Source organism: Mirounga angustirostris, unplaced genomic scaffold (genome assembly GCF_029215605.1).
Source record: "Mirounga angustirostris isolate CCGP_5_RB_7025 unplaced genomic scaffold, mMirAng1.0.hap1 SCAF_11, whole genome shotgun sequence".
Lineage (NCBI taxonomy): Eukaryota > Metazoa > Chordata > Mammalia > Carnivora > Phocidae > Mirounga > Mirounga angustirostris.
In genome coordinates this window covers 115,762,927-115,782,451 of record NW_026991719.1, presented here as the reverse complement: position 1 = coordinate 115,782,451, position 19,525 = coordinate 115,762,927, and the positions used below count along the sequence as shown (strand labels likewise).

General features: G+C 39.5%; 1 protein-coding gene and 1 long non-coding RNA gene across 2 annotated transcripts in view; one reads left to right on the top strand and one right to left on the bottom strand.

Moving 5' to 3' along the window:
* Positions 1 to 12,103: 12,103 nt before the first annotated feature.
* Positions 12,104 to 14,490, bottom strand: LDOC1 (LDOC1 regulator of NFKB signaling). The gene has a single exon (XM_045883405.3). It carries the CDS (start codon positions 14,337 to 14,339, stop codon positions 13,893 to 13,895), a length of 447 nt encoding a protein of 148 aa, XP_045739361.2. The 5' UTR covers positions 14,340 to 14,490; the 3' UTR covers positions 12,104 to 13,892.
* Positions 14,491 to 14,617: 127 nt separating this feature from the next.
* The window catches only part of LOC135361972 (uncharacterized), a 237,700-nt gene continuing 232,792 nt past the window's right edge, over positions 14,618 to 19,525 (top strand). Inside the window, exons 1-2 of the long non-coding RNA XR_010406272.1 lie at positions 14,618 to 14,731; positions 15,457 to 15,651. This is a non-coding gene — a long non-coding RNA (uncharacterized LOC135361972). The remainder of the gene's footprint in view (positions 14,732 to 15,456; positions 15,652 to 19,525) is intronic.

Below are 19,525 nucleotides of genomic sequence, written 5' to 3'. Positions count from 1 at the left end.
ATAAAAACACAAACATGACAACTACAGACCAATCTCATGAATAATGATAGAAAACTTGGAATTATATGTACAAGCAGATTCCAATTACACATTAAAAATAAAAAGATATTATGACCAAATGAGATTCATTCCAGAAATGCAGGGAAGGTTTAAAATGAGAAAATTCCTTATCCATCATTTTAATAAATATAAGGGAAAAAACTATTAGATTTTCTCCATAGATGCTGAAAACAGGCTATACAAAATTTAACACTGTGAGGTAACATGATTCTCTCACACACACACATACACAATACACAAATATATATTTATGTGTTTATAAATATGGAGGTAGGGAAACATTATGAGCACTGTCACTAAGGAGTAGAACAAGGAAAGAATTCCCTCCACCTCAACTACAATTTCACAAGAGAAAACAATTGTAGGCATGAGAATTGGAAAAGAAGTTTTACATATAATATTAATAATAGTATATATGGAAAAAAAATAAATACAAAAATTAAAGTTTTTTGGCATGACATAAAATTAGCACAGAAAAACAATAGCATACACACACACATACAGAAAGAGAAATCAGTTAGAAGCTACTTAGGAAATACAGTATTCAAAACCTATATAAGAAAATATTAAAACTGGGGCACCTGTGTGGCTCAGTCAGTTAAGCATCTGCCTTCAATTTAGGTCATAATCCCAGGGTCCTGACATTGAGCCCCATGTCAGGCCCTCTGTTCAGTGGGGAGCCTGCTTCTCCCTCTACTACTCCCCCTGCTTGTGCTCTCTCTCTCTAATAAATAAATCTTAAAAAAAAGAAAATATTAAAACATTCCTGAAAGGTCTGAAAATAAATCTGAACAACTGAAAAGGCACTCTTGTACTTGGATAGTATAACTCCTTTGTAAAGATGTCTTCCCAATTTAATATACTAATTTAATGCTATCTCATCAAATATAATAAGTTATTTTTTATAAAGCTAGACATATGGATTCTGAAATTCACATGGAAAATTAACATGTAAGAACCCTGAGAAAAAAGAGCAATAAAAGGAGGACTAGTGCTACCAGATGTTAAAACATGCTCTACAGTTTCTATAATGAAGATTCTGTGGTAATGGCAGATAAACAGGCTTACAGACTAATTTTACTGAATAGGAAGTCCACAGACCAAATGATATATGGAAATTTAGTATATGATAACTATATCACATAACTGAGAAAAAGATGAATGTTTTAACAAATGGCATGGGACCCCCTATGTAGCTATTTGGGAAAAAAGTTAAATTGGATACATCATACACTAGAATAAACACCAAATAGAAAAGAAATGTAAGAGTTCAAAAACTGAAACCACATATATATTAAAAGAAACATTGGGGGGAATTCGTTTACAACCTGGATGTGGGGCAAGTCTTTTAACTATAACTCAAAATCTAGAAGCAATAGAAGAAAAGAATTGTGACTTTATCTACATAAGAATGCAAAACTTCAGCACTGCAGAAAATACATACCATAAAAAAAGGAAAAAGACAAATGAAAAACTGGAAGAAAATGCATGCAACTTATATCATAAGCAAAGGGCTATTTCCCAAGTATGTAAAGAGCTTTTAAATGATGAGAAAAACAAGATAGGAAGAATGGTCAAAAGACATGAACACACAATTCATAGAAAAAGAAAGAAAAATAGCCCTCATCATAGGAAAAAATACATCATTCACAATAAGAGAAGTGCAGATTAAAACTAAACTGAGATGCAATTTTTTAAAAACCTAGGCAGGGGGCCTGCTAGGCAGGGGACCTGCTTCTCCCTCTCCCTCTGCTGCTCCCACTGCTTGTGCTCTCCTGCTCTCCCTCTGTCAAATAAATAAAATCTTTAAAAAATTAAAAAAATAAAAAATAAGAAACTAGGCAAGAAATAAAAGGCATCCATATTGGAAAAGAAGTAAAACTATCTCTATTTGCAGATGACATAATCTTGTATAGAGAATCCTATGCAATCTGCAAAATGAACTATTAGAGCTAACATACAAGTTCAGTAAAGTTGCAGGATACAAGACCAATAAGCAAAAACCAGGTGTATTTCTATACACTTGAAACAATCTGAAAATGAAATTTTATTTTATTTTTTTTAAGATTTTTATTCATTTATTTGATAGTGAGAATGAGAGAGCACAAGCAGGGGGAGCTGCGGAGGGAGAGGGAGAAGCAGGCTCTCAAGTGAGCAGGGAGCCTGATGTGGGGCTTGATCCCAGGACCCCAGGATCATGACCTGAGCCGAAGGCAGATGCTTAACCAACTGAGCCACCCAGGCGCCCCTGAAAATAAAATTTTAAAAATTCAATTTTGAGTAATAGCAAAAAGAATAAGAAACTAAGGAATAAATTAAGTGGAAAACATACAAATAAAAACAGCAAAACATCACTGAAACAAATTAAAGAAGACCTAAATTAAGTGGAAAGATAATGTTCATTAATTGAAAGACTTAATATTGCTAAGATGGCAATACTCCCCAAATTGATCTAGATTCAATAGAATCCCTATTATATCCCAGTGGCCTTTTTTTTTTTTTTGAAGAAATTGATAATCTGAGCCTAAGATTCATATTAAAATGCAAGGGATCCAGAATAGCCACAAAAAAAAAAAAAAATCTTGGAAGAAGAAAAAAGTTGGAGGACTCATGCTCTGCAATTTTAAAACTTACTACAAACTTACTGTAATCAAGACAGCTTGATACTGGCATAAGGATATACAGCTCCATGAAATAGAATGGAGATTCCTGAAATAAACCTATACATCTATGGTCAATTGATTTTCAGTAAGGGTGCCAAGACAATTCAATGGGGAAATAGTAGTCTTTTCAACAAATAGTGTTGGGACAACTTGGTATCCACATGTAAAAGAATGAATTTATGCTACTATTTCATACCATCTATAAAAATTTAACTCAAAATGGGTCAGAGACCAAAATAAAAGAGATAAACTTAAAACTTTGAGAATTTTGAAAACATAGATGTAAAACATAACTATGAAAACACAGGTGTTAATTGTTGTGACCCTGGGTTAGGAAATGATTTCTTAAATATGACACCAAAAGCAGAAAGAACCAAAGAGAAAACAGATAAATTGGACTTCATCAAAATTAAATACTTCTGTGTACCAAAGGATACTATCAACAAAGTGAAAAGACAACCTACTGAATGGGAGAAAATATTTGTAAATTATATATCTGATAATAATTAGGCCTAGTGTGCATAAGTATTTCTAACAACTGAACAATAAAAAAAAAAAAATCAACCCAATTAAAAAGTGGGCATTTCTCTAAAAAAAGATACACAAATGGTCAATAAGCACAAGACAGAATACTCACCATCATTAATCATTAGGGAAACACATACCAAAATCACAATGCTATAACACTTCATGCCAACTAGGATGGCTACGGTTAAAAACATGGACAACAATAGGCGTTGCTGAGAAGGTGGAGAAATTGTAAAACCCATATAATACTGGTGGGATTATAAAATGGTAAATCCACTTTGGAAAACAATCTGTCAGTTCCTCAAAATGCTAAACACAGAATTCCATGTGACCTAGTAATCCCAGTCCTAGATATAAACCTAAGAGAATTGAAAACAGGTGTTGAAACAAAAAATTGTACATGAATATTATAGTCAACAGTATTTATAATAGCTGAAATGCGAGATAACCAAAATGTCCATTAATTGATGAATGGATAAACAATATTTGGTACATTCATATAATGGGATATTATTTAGCCATAAAAATGAATGAAGTACTGATATATGCTGCAACATGATATAATGATATAACATAATATATTATAGTAAGTGTAAGAAGTCAAACACAAAAGGTCATATATTGTATCATTCCATTTGTATGAAATGTCCACAATAGGCAATCAATCCATCGAGACAGAAATTAGTGGTTTCCAGGGATAGGGGGAGGAGATGGAGATGGGGCAATGGGGAATAACTGCTAATGGGTATGGAATATCTTTTTGAGATGATGAAAATGTTCTGGAATTAGATAGCAGTGATGGTTGCACAACTTTGTGAATATTCTAAAAATACTGAATCAACCACATAGAAGGGTGAATTTTATGGTATAATAATTATAACTCAATAAAATTTAATTTTTAAAAAGAGTAATCCAGACATAAATGTTATGTTAAGGAATTCCAAAATTTTCTGAATGTGGGGATCACTGAAGGATTTTGAATAAAAATATGGTAAATTAGATTTAGGTTTTAGAAAGACAACACTAACAGCAATGAGAAGAACAGGTTAGAAGGAAGAGAGCCAGTAAGAAGAAGGATCATCTAGGAGTCCATTCAAATAAACCTGGCAGGCAATGAGCGTCTGAACTAAGGCAACAGTAGCTGAAAAGGAAGGGACAACCTGAAGAGATATTAGGGGAATGTACTGGTATCCAACTGTACTGACCTGAGTTATCACTAAAGTAAATGTTCAAATATAGCTTGTTTTCACTGATAAAACAGAGTTTTATTATCAACTGTTCAGTAGAATTAAAATAACATAACAATTTATAAAACCAATTATCTATATTTTCTAACAAGCTGTGAATCAGTTTATGGTTCCTACAATATGAATTGTTGTTTCCAAAAGAGCACTATTTTATAATAGTGCCAACAACTGTTTTTCATTTTCACCATAACTTTTCCAGAGTAAGTGCTAATTCTATTTGTTTTCAGTTACATTAGTACTCATTGTAATAAAGATGAGAAATATAGAGTAAAAGAGCAAAAAGATTCCTTTCATGCTACTCCCTTCTCTAAGGTAAACACTTTAAAACTTGGCATTTATCATTCTGTTCTTTTCACCTTTTGTACGTGTATGTATGTACACACATGCATACACACATTCATACACATAAGTTTTAAAATATTTGTAAATGATGGGGCACCTGGGTGGTGCAGTCAGTTAAGCATCCAACTCTTGGTTTCAGCTCAGGTCATGATCTCAGGGTCGTGAGATGGAACCCCATGTCGCACTCAACATGGAGTCTGCTTGGGTTTCTCTCTCTCCTCCCATTGCCCCTCCCCCCTAAAATAAATAAATAAATCTTAAAATGTTTGTAAATGGCATCATACTCTACATGTATCTGTGAATTACTTTTATCCTTAACAATTCCTATCAGAACTTCCCCTCATAAATATAAAGAAAATACTAGTTTTACCCCAGCATTGTAGCTCATAGAGGGATGTAATTTATCCTAATTTATCTATCTCCTTTGATAAACAGTTTGGAATCATTGTTGTTGCTGTTGCTGTTAAAAAATAAAAGAATAATCCCAGCGCCTTTTTCAAAGTTCGTACCAGTTCCTGCAAGTACCAGTGTTTGTATAAAATGGGGATGGAATCACAGAAATTCAGAGTTGGAGGGGACAGGGGCTGTTGCTCGTTCTAAGGGGTATTTTCTTAAATGAAAGAAGGACCTGCAGAGTTATCAGCTAATGAAAATACTTCAGGTTACAAAGAAGCAAAGATCTATGATAAGCAACTTGAACAAGCATTACTTTCAAAGGTAACATGAAATTATAAAAAGAGCACTGGACTTGGGGTGGAGATTTCTGGCCCAAATTCTGACATTTTCTACCATGAACAAGTCCTTGCTCAAGGACTTTCTATGCCAAACTGTAAAATGTAAATAAAACTCCTTCTCCACTGAGTTGGTGTGAGTCTCAAAGAAGAAAATGAATAGAAAAATGACTTTTAAAGTGTCAAATACTGTTCACATGTTAATTAATCTTTAATATCTATTCCTGTGAATTTCCCTCTGGTATTACTGTTGATTTTAATGTGTTAGATAGCTTTTCTCCTGATACTCCACATCTCCCAATATAAGTGTCTCTCTGCCAGAACACTCAAGTCTACCATAACAGTCAATCTTACATTCCTATTTTACTAAATAATATCTATTAAAGAAAAGAAGAATGAAGTTAACATTTACTGACTACCAGATAAGATACTAAGCAGTCTTTTCTTTTTTCTTTTCTTTGTTTTCTTTTCTTTTCTTCTTTTCTCTTCCTTTTCTTTTTGAGAGAGAGAGTGGCAGAGAACACAGGTGGGGAGGAGAGGGAGAAGCAGGCTCCCCACTGAGCAGGGAGCCCAATGTGGGGCTCGATCCCAGGACCCTGAGACCACAACCCGAGCTGAAGGCAGACACCCAACCGACTGAGCCATCCAGGTGCCTCCTAAGCAGTTTTTCTTATATTAGTCCTGAGATATAATTATTCCCATGATATAGGTACAGAAGTTTAGAGTCAAGTAAACTGTCTGGGGTTGGCAGATTAAATCTGTAGCAAAGCCACAACAGGGATCAAAAGTCTGATCACCGACACATTCTCACTGAACTCAAAGTTTAAGAACAATCTATTCGCAACTCACAACAAACCAATCTTTCCATATATACTTGTCTATCTCTTCTAAGGTCCATTTTCTGATACTAATTTCAACCTTCCCAACTTTTCTACCAATGAATAACAGATTTCTTTCTTTTTCCCATATACATATTGATCAGATTTCTACACAAAGCAGCTCCTCTACTGCACAGATGTCTAAAACCCTTTCATTTGTCTTCTTGCTACACAGGGGGAGAAAAAGTTAATTAAGTCATTAATATTTTAATTACCTTCCAGGTTCCTTTACTCCCAGAGCGGAGTCTTTTTCAATCCCTCTCAAAATTTAGCTTGACACTTCCCAGGAACATAGACTACCTTAGGTGATTGAGGTATCAGAACTACTGAGCAGCAGGGGTAAGAACAGAAAGTACAGAATGTTGACTCTGAAAATAATATCAGAAATCATCTAGGTACATTCAAGTACAATGGAAACATGAGAGTGCTATTGAAGTGACCCGTGAAATGTTAAAACAAAGGGGTGGGGGTCAGATTTGTCTCATCTCTGGAAAGTGGGAAGTATGCAAGGTACAAGCCACTTGACTTATCTGTGCCAGAGAAATTATTTGGGGACTGGACTGAGAAAGACAAAGAAGGCTGACTATCCTTACTGAGGAAGAGTAGCATTGCTAGGAAGTAGACAAGATCCTGAAAAGATTCTTGGAACACTGCCACAGGGGGGAAAATGGCAGATAACACTCCATGGAAAAATATTGCCAGGAAACCGATGTGACTTATCGTATCACTGACATATTGTATCATAATATATCACCATCAACTTTAAAAGTAAAAAGGAATCATAGCTACACAACAAGAGAACAAATCAGAGATATGAGCTTCAGGAATATGCAGGAGTCAATAGAAGCTAAAACATGAGCTGGCAACACCGGGCAAAGAAGTGGAAGAAAAACAAAACTTTCACAGAAATGAAGCTAAATTGGAAGCAACACAAATAATGATAGATACTCCTGAAACCACTGTAAAGCACGCATAAAACAGGATTGATAAAATTAAGCATAATAAAAATAAAGATGAAGAAAACATTTTAAAACCTGAGAACAGGGGCACCTTGGTGGCTCAGTTGGTTAAGCGTCTGCCTTTGGCTCAGGTCATGATCTCAGGGTCCTGGGATCGAGCCCCGCATCGGGCTTCCTGCTCAGCAAGGAGTCTGCCTCTTACTCTTTCTCTTTCTCTCTGCTCCTCTCCACCACTAGTTCTCTCTCTCTCTCTCTCTCTCAAATAAATAAAATCTTAAAAATATTAAAAGCCTGAGAACATTTAAAATATTGAGGATAGGTAAAAGGGGAAGTCAACATAAATAAATATCAGTATATATTATATGTATTTAAAGAAATAATTCAGACAGCTTTGCATAAATGAATCAGGCCTTGAACCTATGTATTAAGTGGTCATACCAGGTTCCACAAAATATGACAAACAATAAATAACACTCAGATATACCCTATTCAAATGTAAAGAAAAATACCTGGGAACTCAGTAAAAATATCAAATCGATTATGAGTGAAAAATATTAGGGTGACCTCAGACTTCTACAAAATAACAGTCAATGCTAAAAGTTAGTAGAGCAATGAAAGAAAAGAAAGTGTGTTCCACCAACTCTACCCATAACAAAACTGCTCACCTTCAAAAACTCAGAGCACATAGTTCCAGGAGGTTCTTTTTTTAAAGAAACAACTAAAAAAGGAAAACAAAAAAACAAAAAAAACCAAAAAAAACCTTGGCTAACCAAAAGAGGTTGTGAAAATTGAACAAGATAATTATTTCATTTATTAGATATATTAAGATTACAACAAGTGGGGATGATGATCACAGAAAAATATGTAAATGTTACAAACACAAACAACATAGAAATGACACAACTTACAAAGTTGATAGGGAAATAGAATTAGTGCATATGTTGAGTTCCTCATCTTTCATGGCTGAGAGTCAAAACAGATCATTCATATCTGAAAAATAATAGAGGTATATACACTATTTAAAGGTACAAACACTAAGGGAAAGAAATGTAAGCACATAAACTGGGAAGCACAGAAATGAGAGTGGAAAAAATGGAAATATATTAAACATTTTCATAAAAGCATGAAATATATAGAAAGTAAAAAGGTAAATGACAAACTGGACATAAATATTTGCAACATATATCACAGATCCCTAACAAATAAGGAGCTTCTAAAAAAACTGAGAAACATCAACAACTCAAGAGAAAATTGGACAAGGATATGAAAAAAATAAAGCAAATCCAGAATATAAAAAATTCCATAGGACAAATGATCCAGTTTCCTCAACAAATAAATTACAGGGAAAAAAAAGGGTGGAGGGGAATTGTTACCAATTAAAAGAAGGTTAAGAGATATATAAACCAAATGCAATGTGTTGACATTTTTTGAAAACTAATTCAAGCAAATAATTAAAATAAAAAGACATTTTTATTTATAATTTAAAAGATATTTGAATATGGATTGAGTACTAAATATTAAGGAGTCATTGTTAATTTTAGTACATGTGATGATGAGGTTATGGATTGTTTTTAAAACCTTATCTGCTAGAGGAACATACTGAAGTATTGAAATTACCCTTCAAATTGATGTATCTAGGATTTGATTTAAAATATTCCAGGGGCGCCTGGGTGGCTCAGTTGGTTATGCATCCAACTCTTGACTTCGGCTCAGGTCATGATCTCAGGTGTGAGATCAAGCCCCCATGTCTGGCTCCGTGCTAGGCGTGGAGCCTGCTTAGGATTCTCTCTCCCCCTCTGCTCTCCCTCTGCCCCTCCCCCCTCCCAGTCTAAAAAAATAAAATAAAATAAAATAAAATAAAATAAAATAAAATAAAATAAAATAAAATAAAATAAAATAAAATAAAATATTCCATAAAAATTATAAGGAGAAAAGGGATAGATGTAGCAAAAATGTTCATAGGTTTTGAATCTGGAGATGGGTTTAAGGGGCTCATTACACTATTCTTTCTACTTGTGTATATGTTAAAAATTTAACATACATTAGAATGAACATTTCTTTTTTTTCTTCAAATGAACATTTCTAAAAGTCCTGTATGGCAATGCAATTATCTGTGTCTAGAGAACAGACAAATCAGAAATATCATAATTATTTCAGGTACTATTGAAATATAATTCCCTTTGCTTTCCTTTACTGGTATTATTTGTTTTAAAACTAAAGATTTAAAATGAGGCACATAAAAAAAAAAATAAATAAAATGAGGCACATAAACAGCCATGTGACAGTTTTTTATTTTGAGCTGACTGGTTGACTCTGAATTGGCTGTTCAATTAAACTAACTGTACAAAGACTTTGGTTAAAATATAAGACATATTACTGCAATTTTGCTGATGAAATAATTTATCATTTAGGGAGGGGAGGAAGTATGTAAATGTTGTGAATAGTATGATAAGAAAAATAAATTTGTTATAGATCACACCTCAGACACCAGCCCAAGGGGATAAAGGGAGATACACAAACACTATTCTATCTGGCTATTCTGAAATCCCCTTTGCAGAACCTCGCCAGCACCCCCCCCCATATACTCATCCTGGGGAGGGCTTCTGCTCTATGAACAAATCTTACTATGCTATTCATAATTACTTCAAGCAAGTCTTCCATCCCAGGGTAATTACATCATTAAAAAAAAAAAAAAGTCTTTGGACAACAGAACATCTGAAGATAAAACAAAACAAAACAAACACACACACACACAAAACATCCTAAGAGGAACTTCAGACAGGAGGGGGAAAAAATGCAAGGGCCATGATAGGATTTTCATTAAGGGAAGTACGTGGTTACCAGCACTGTCAAAGGACACCAACCAGTTCATTGTATCTACCTTTAGACCTAAGTAGTCATAAGACTGCAAGGAATATACTTAAACTATTCAGTAATGCAAACTACCATACACTTTAAACACACCTTTAACAAAATTCATATTTCATAGCAAATAATAAATATGCTCCATGCAATTATCTCACCCTAATCCAGGACCTTGAATTGATGCCCCTTTATTAGCTTTAATTGCTTTAAGAACCTAGAAATTTTCTTGTAATTCATTTGTTAAAAAGCAAATGTTCCACTATTTTCAAGAAGACATCTCCCTCTTCTTCCCCCTATTCTGCCTACTTTCAAACTGCTGAGGTTTTTACTACATTGTAATAGCAGAAAATAACCAAACACAACGTACATAATGTACCTCTAACTTAATATACCATCCTGCAAAACACAGCAACACACAAGTAAGGGATAGCAGTGTTTACCTACTCAAATGATTAAAGAACTCCAAAATACGTTGATAAATTTAATATGATTAATTGATTATGACCTTTAATATGATTAATTTCATTTCCTTGATAGCATAATGTCAGCGACCATTTTAAGGCCAGTATGACCAATATGAGAATTCAGGAGTCTGAAATTCATATTTGCTATTTCAACATTTCTACCTACATTTAACAGTTTGCATCCAAGTGATGCTTTTATTGTTAGACGTGTTTATTTACTTATGCCACTGCCATGAATTTCATCCTGAGTGGTAGAGTCCTTGCCAAAAAACATGCTTTTTTGCAGAATCTGCACCCGAAGTAGCCAGATTCTCACACTGTCCTCTACAGCTCACAACATAGCCTGCTCTTCCATGATACAGGAAAGACATCCCCCCTGCCCCGCCCCACCACACATATCCACACACTCAGAGCAAGGTTATGCACACACACATACACACACATGCATGCGCACACCCAGGATTTATGCATTTCAAATCTCAGAAACTCCTTGGCCTAGCTTTTGTGGATGCTACTCAGATGCTGCCTTGGCATGGCAGCCTCACTGTGCAGAAATCCATTCCTTCTCCACAGAGCATGTGCTCACTTGATTTGGTGGCAGGGAATGAATCTCATCTACTCGTCTTCAACTCCCCCCCACCCCCAGGAAGTTCACTCCCAGATCTAATCACAGTCCAGATTCTCTTCCTGGACCTTACCCGTAGCTAGATACCATCCCAGTTCTGGCTCAAGGCACCATAAAAGCAACAAACTGGAATCACTGTGAGGGCAACCACCTTTCATTCACCACTCTTTAACTCCTCTCAGTATACCTGGACCTCTGGTAATTTTGAATGACTGATTTTTGGTCTTCCTGGGTCCTTTACCTAGCTTTCAGCTCTTGCCTACCACTTTCCCACATCTACCCCTCCTTTGCTAAACCATATCCACCCATCCTTACCCTCCAGAAACAACTTTCCTAGGCCAGAGAAATTACTCCTGCCCTAAACATTTTCCTGTTGACCAAGTAAACTTTCTACATGACTTTATGTCAGATCCCAGTGAGTAAATGATGTCTCACCATGCTCTCATTTCCACTCTCCCTGAGCCAGTTCCGTTCCTGTTCACCACTGACATTTTCCTACTGAAGCGAAACTCACAGCAAGATACCTGCTTCCCAAGTTAGACTTCCAATCCCAGGTCTGGGAGTAACAGCCCATGTTTACTGAGTGCTCACCATGGAGTAAGGACAACTGTAAATACCTCATGGGTGTGATCTCAACGAATCTATGCCTGTGAGGTGACCAGTATGATGACCAGTATCTTATTTAAACCACACTGTGAGGTTTACCAGTAAAAATAAAAGAATAACCAGCCTCAAAAGGTCTTATGTAATAGGGAAGTTTATTACCTAAATTAGAGATCTTAAGGTAGGGCTGACTCCAGTTATGGTACAATAAGTACATTTGGGCAGATATAGATGAGAACTCTGAACCCCTCAAATCCTCCTAAATGTTCTTGGTTGGCAGAGGTGGCTCCCATAAATCCCACAACCAAACTTCTCTGATTTAACATTTCAAAGGGTTCTTCTCAGCACCCACCCCATTCCCTCAATGCTTCTAAGCCCTCCAGGCGCACAAAGAGGTCTCAGCATAGCCCAGATAGCAGGACTAATTCAGGAGATAGTCAGGCATCTTGCCAATTTCCATAGGCAGGAATCTGGGACATATGTATGGGTGGGGATTCTAAGAGTGTTCACCGGGGGTGACAAAATGTTAAGGTCACTATTTACTATGGGTACACTCACCCAAGAACCAGGATTTAATGTTAACTCAAGCACCTGAAAGGGGCATTAAAACAATATGCTATGTTGTTAATTGAAGTCTGAACTCAATAGCACTCCACAGGTAATAAGAATTAAGGGACAGAATTTCCCTGGCAGTGTTGAGGAAGAAACCAAGAGGCTCAGGAAAATAGTAATATTATATGTGTCCAGATTTATGCCTGTTGTCCCAGTCTAATTTTTAGTAGTGTCCCCTTTCACTCTCTAGTGTCCCAGTTTGGGATGGTGTGCCACCTGCTCTACCACCCCTTACCCATGCCACCCTGGAGGCCCCAGAGGACACTCACTCCTCTTGCCAGGGCTTTAAGAAATGCCTTGGTGAGGAGAGTACCAGAATCCCTATAAAACCCTGTGGTAGCTGTCCTCTGTAGCCCAGAGATGACAGTGGTGAATACTGGGATTGAACTAGGTTCCCTGATCTCAGGGGAAAGAATGGGAGTCAGAGTGAGATTGGTAGAGGCCAACGATAGCACTTAACCATTAAAAGACACTCCTTTCTTCTTTTTTTTTTTTTTTTTTTTTTTTTTGTAGTGCTTGATATTTATTGAAAAGAATGTAAATGCTTTTTCCAGGTGGTATTGAGGAGCTGGGCTGAGTGCCTGTTTTTGTTTGTTTTGTTTTTAGTATTTTTGTCCAAATGCACACATCTGTTGGGACTGCTGCAGTTTTGAAACAAAAAGGACAGCTGTGCAAAACTGGTGCATAGGAGAAAAGAAATGTCAACGATTTGGCTGCCAGGCACTCTAGGCCCCAGCAGCAATCTGGTGGGGAAGGGGAGGACTCTGGGAATAGGTAGGGAACTAACCAGGTTGAAAGATTGGCCCCTTCAGGGGTTGGTGAGCTGTCCAAATTAATGTCCGAGGAGGAGATACAGCCAACTCAGGCATCTTCTAGGTTGGTCCTTATTTTCAAAGGCTGTAGTCTGTCGCTGGAATGTGGCTGATGGGGTGAAGTGGCGGCGTAGGTCTCTGGGCAGATGGAGGCCTTGCAGTCGGCAGGGCAGGGCTGGCGTAGTCTGATCAGTTTGTAACAGGGACCTGCCCTATAGCTGGGGCTCAGGACACAGTCCAAATTAGCAGGGGAGGGTCCTGGGGCTGGCCAAAGTCGGTGGCGGCGCGCTTCAGAGGGAAGCCCCAGCAGCAGGTAACTGCAGCACTATTCCTGGAACAAAGGCAAGCACTACGGGGGGGATGAGGGAGAGAACCGGAGGGCAGGGGTAGGGAAGGGGATCCGAGGATGAAAGGGAGCTTGGAAGCTCCGGGCCGGGCAGGGGAGGTGGGGAGAGGATGGCAGCGTGCAGGGCCCTCCCCCCTGGGCCCGAGGGTCTCCCGGCCTAGTAATCATCATCTTCTTCTTCTTCGTCGTCGTCGTCTTCTTCGTCGTCATCCCAGCCAAAACACTGTTTCATCTCATCGAGGAAGGCCCGGTAATCACCTAGGATGGGGCTATCCATCTCAATGTAGGGCACCACCCACTCCTCGGCTTCCCCGGTGAGCAGGCTGATTAGGAATGCCACCTTCATGGCGTCGTTGCAGAATCGGTTCTCGTTGACGAGCATGTAAGACGCCGTCTGCACGATAAACTCGGGGAGCCGGGAGCTCTCGCCGCTAAACGTTTCGGGGAAGGGCACCGGGCAGCTCGGCGGACGTACCTGGCGCAGCAGGGTGGCCCTCTCGCACACCAGCAACCGTAGCTGTTCCATGAGCTGGCTGTTCTCGATGCTCAGGGCGCGGTGCCGCATCAGGAGCGCGTGCAGCAGCAGCACCAGCTCGTCCACCATGGCGAACGACTTGGAAGTGCAGGGCTGGGTTCGGCTCGGTTCGGCTAAGGTGCGCACGGAGGCCTCGCAGGAAGTGCGTGTCCGCGGAGGCTCACGGTGGCCAGGGGCGGAGGGAGGTGCGAGCAAGAGTCCGGCGGCTGCGCAAGCTCCGCCCGCACAGCCGCTTGGGCGGCCGGCGCGCCGGCGCGGCCCGGGTCGGGGGGCGTGGCCAGGGTGGCTACCGGCACCGCGTGGGGGCGTGGCCGGCGGGGGCTGGGGCGCGGAGACTTAGTCGGGCGAAGGGGTGGGCAGGGTTTCGGGATGGCGGGCCGGTAGTTGTCAAGGCCGGCGCGTGTAAAGGCAGGGGACCGCGGTAGAGCCCCGGATGTGGGCCCAGCTTTAGCCAGGAACGAGTGAGTGCTAAAACCCGTCTGTCAGGGAGGGACAACCTGCTCAAATTTAAAGGATTAATCACCCTTCCACTCAGCTGACTCACACAATTCAGTGTTCCTTGGTGGGTCTGTGGCTACTAGATTCCACTTCTGTGTTTTGTTAACACATTTCTTTGCTTATTTAAATTTCACTTACCCAGAGAACTATTAGCACTGCAGACTGCACCGCGGGAGTCACACATCCTTTCAGAGTTATGAAAGACCCTTAGGGCTCCTCTTTCAAAACAAAACAATATTTAAACGGGGATTTTTCTTTAGGTGGGAAATAATATTGTGTACCTACCTCATTTTTAAAAAATTCTTTTTCTCAACAGTGAAGTATAAAAAGTTCTGCAAAATCAACATTGGAGAACCATTTGCAGGCTCTTGTCTATCTTTGGCCCTCTATTTCATGTCCTAAAGTTAGTGTCCCTTGGCCATCATTCATACATTATTTGTTGCTTAACAATGAAGACTTATGTTTTTAAATGGTTTTGGTTTTCTACTTTGAACTTGATTATTCAAATAGTTGCTGACAGCTAAGTTGGGCCCAGGACCTTAGAGCTGACATTATGTTGGCTCTGCTTTTAAAATACATCCCAAGTTCAATCACTTCTTGTCACTTCTACCACTACCACCCTGACCCAGCCTTCCTTTCTCACCCAGACTGATGCAACTGCTTAGCTTTCACTCTTCTCTTCCTACAGTATGCACAGGAGTTTTGCTTTCTGGTGGTTTCAGTTACCTGTGCCAATGGTGGTTTGGCCTGGAATCAGTTGACCCTCCTGACCTACCATCAGAAGTTCAACAGTAGCCTGATGCTGCTGTCACAGCGCCTACGTCATTCACCTCACTGCGTCTCATCACTAGGCATTTTATCATCTCACATCATCATAAGAAGGGTGAGTACAGTACAATAAGATATTTTAAGAGATATTTTGAAACTTGTAGTAAAGTGTTATAAACATTCTATTTTATTATATTGTTAATGTCTTACTATGACTAATTTATTGAAACTTTATCATAGGTATGTATGTATAGGAAAAAACACAGTCTATGTAGAATTCAATACTATCCTCAGTTTCAGGCATCTGCTGGGGATCTTGGAATGGATCCCCTGTGAATATGGCCAGGGAAGGAGTGGGTGGTGTCTCAGGGCAGTGTCTCGTGTTTCTCAGTGCCCACAGATAAAGGCAGAGGACTTCTCCCCAGAGTAGGCACAGGAATCCTTTAGAACAAAAGTGAGAACTTTTTACTCCCCTGCTCAAAATCCTCCCAACAGGTTTTTCCCTCTCACTTGAAATAAAAGGCTAAGTCTTGGTCATGCCCCACTGCCTCATTTCCTATGCCTATTCTCATGATCACATTATCCTTCTTGCTTATTCTCACCACACATCTGGACTCTGGATCTTTGCAGTTTCTACCTTACGAGGCTCTCTCCCCAGTTAGCTGCCCAACTCCTTCTCCCACTGTTTTCAGAGAAGACTTTCCTGACCACCTCATCTATCAGAGCCCCCCCTGTCTATCAGTAATCTCTAATCCCTTACCCTGCTTCATTTTTCTACATAGCATTTATCATACTAGCAGCCATCATATCCTATAGCACTTTGTTCATCAGTCGGCCTCCACTTTAGAATGTAAAGTGTATGTGAACAAAGACTTTGCTTTGTTAGCTGCTCTATGCTGAATGCCTGGAAAAGTGTCTGGACCACAGAGTAGAAGATCCGGCAATGTTTGGTGGGTGAAAGAATCTCAGGGTGCAGATGTTGTGATAAAAAATAGAAGTGGTGGCTGCACAAAGTGTTCAAAATACTCTTCAAATTGTCCAAAATGATCTCTCTCTGATCGTGTAACAGTAAAATGATGACTGACATAATAAAAATGGCAAAATAATTTTTAAAACACCCTATTTAGTATTTTTACAATAGAATTGAGTGGGCATCTATGGAAGTGAGTGGCTGAGAGGAGAGAAACAGGGCAAGGTCCAAGTGGGAAGAGGGGGACAGATCACATTACTGAGAGAGTGGACAGGGAAGAGAGCATGTAGGAGGGACTGTGAGCCTTGGACTCTCCTGTGACATGAGCTCCCACACTAGATGAGAAGCCCCTGGGGGCCAAGAAGAGACCCTCTCTGTCATCTGTTCATCTTCAGCATCTCAAAGTATTTACCTGGCACCCCATAAGTGTTCAGTGGATGGAATGAAGGGACAGGAAATGTCAGAGGCATGTTTCTGGCCATTCTGCCCATTCACAGCTCTAGGTGGAGTGTGGACTTGCTGGGCTATGGTGAGTGTCCAGCTCTGCTTTCCATGTCCAGACCCTAATACAAGAAGAGATGCCCAGGGTTCTATTCCCAGTAGCAGACGTTCTGTGGCGGGCGCCAGATCTGGTAATTGAAGTGAGCTGCCTCAGTGACACTTGAACAAGGTCTATGCACAAGGACGAGCACTCTAGGAGCCTGAGACCCAGGAGAGCAATACATTAGTGGCACAGTACCACAGTCTCAGCTTCTCGGACTCTGATGCACATGCCCTTCTGCGGAACAATTGTTATACACTGGACTTCTGTGAATGAGGCAGGTCTGCTGGGGAGCCAGAGATAACTAGGCTCATGCTGCCCTAGTCCTCTTCCTTATAACCCTGTGACAGAGGGAGTCTAGAAGGAAAACAGAGGAGGCAACCACTAGTATCACCTCTGAGGGGGCTCTCAGTTCCGAGAAAACAAGAAATGTCCTAACCAGAACTGATCACAGAGCTGAACAGTGACTTTGAGAAGTACTTCCCAATTTGGAGGAATGGGAGGAGAGACAGGCAGTTCATCAGTGACCCAAGGGGGAAGCAGCTGGGAAGAGGTGAGTAGTATCAATAGCTAAAATGTGTAGACTCATAATGTTCATGGTAACCAGCTTCCTGGTACCCATGATGCTCTCCCACCAATGCTAAGGCCTGATAGCCCTTCCTTCTCCATTCACCTTGCTTAGGGCTGCACGTCACTTTCCTTACTCCCTCTCTCCCCTCAAGTGACCCCTGAATGTTCTTTTCAACTGTGCGAAGATGCTGGGGGCAGAGGCAAAGTACACTGAGTGTCTTATCTCAGGCTCAGGAACTTAATCAGAATAGCTCTGACTCAGAATGTCCTGTAGTGTGCCAGACCCCAATATTTAGCAGGAGCAGTGGCCCAAGGCCAAGGGAGTGATCTCTAGTGCTTATCTCTTCCACCAGCTCCCAAGCCTTAAACCCTGCCCTGGTCTAAACTAGCAGCCAGACTTGTAATATTCCCTTGAAACAAACATGAAAGTGTCCCTTGGTTCTTTAGCCTCCAGAGGGGTGTGCACAGCTTGGGTAAACCAACCTGGCACTTGAATATGCAGCCAGGTGCAGAAAGCCACTTTGGGGGGGGATGTTTGTGAAAGGGTCACATGGGTACCACTAAGATCCAGGCTTCTGCCCATAGACCCCTCCCCCTCCTTCTCCTTAACCAGGTACACCTTGGACTACTCTTTACAATAACCACATCAAGAGGGCTATGGAGACCTCTGGCCTAGAGAGAGGAATGAAAAGGTATAGCTTCACCCTCTCCAGCTTACCAAATGTCCTAAAACATTTTTACATGTTTATTTAAGTACTAAATTAATATATTATTATGGTTAAGAGAAATTAATACTGGTGTGTTAAAATAAAAAGGAAACATTCCTAGTACCTCTCCTTCTCCCTACAAAATCTCACTTGAAAAGTTTGTCTCCTTCCAGAAAGATACATGGGGTTCACAGAATCCAAATACATATAGTTCGACTAACAAATATGTCGAACGAGTCATGTTGAGTGATCAAGATACATGTCAGGAGACACAGATAGGATACACAGATCTGTCTTCTTCATGATTGCATAATACTCCACCTGAATTTCTCAGGTACACTCCTGCCTCAAAACTAAAGAGACCCAACTTTGTTCAGATTCTCACATGATGCAGGAGAAGGATAGTGCCAAATACACTCACAGTCCCAAAGATACAGAACTAGAAGACCAGATTTCTATAACTAAATGATTTCTATAAATTAATGTCTTATCACTGAGTAATTTGTATTATTCATGTATATGTTTCCATTGTGCTATAATCTAGACTTTATCTCCTTCAATATATTGCACTAGATTTTTATTCCCATTTTTTCTCAATCCTAATTATTTTAATATAATTAGTCACCTTGAACATACAAGAACTTATATACTTGGTTTGTTTCTGGCATTTTAATACATTTTAGAAAGTATCTGGCATCATGATAAATCTAAGGAGACTGCATGTGATACATGCATCATTTTTTGAGCAGTCGTATCCCAGTGGGCATGTGCATATTGCTGCCCTCTACCACCAATGATGCTACTTGTAATGAGAACCGGCAGGGTCACAGTATGGCAAAAATAAAATAAAAACTGGCCGTGTTTTCTCTAAGGGATATATATGTTACATAAAAGGAGTGAAGCACATTTCAGGGCAGCATCAGGGAAAGAAAAGAATTTTTGAAATTTGGGTTCAAATTGTCATGCTCTTGTTTACTATGTGAATTGAGCAAGTCACTTAATTCTTCTGAGCCTTGGTCTCCTTTTTAATAAATGTGTATAATAATAAGATCTAAATCATAAGACTGCAGTGAAGAGCATGATAAAACATAAAAGTATTTGGCAAACCACAAAGTGCTAAACACAGATTGCATATTATTTTTCACTGGAGAATTGCATTTTAAGTTTAATGTGTAGTTAGTTCACCTCTCCTATTTTATCC

What these genes read in the sequence shown, in the direction of transcription:
- LDOC1 (XM_045883405.3), bottom strand. Translation starts at nt 14,339, where the DNA reads ATGGTGGACGAGCTGGTGCTGCTGCTGCACGCGCTCCTGATGCGGCAC.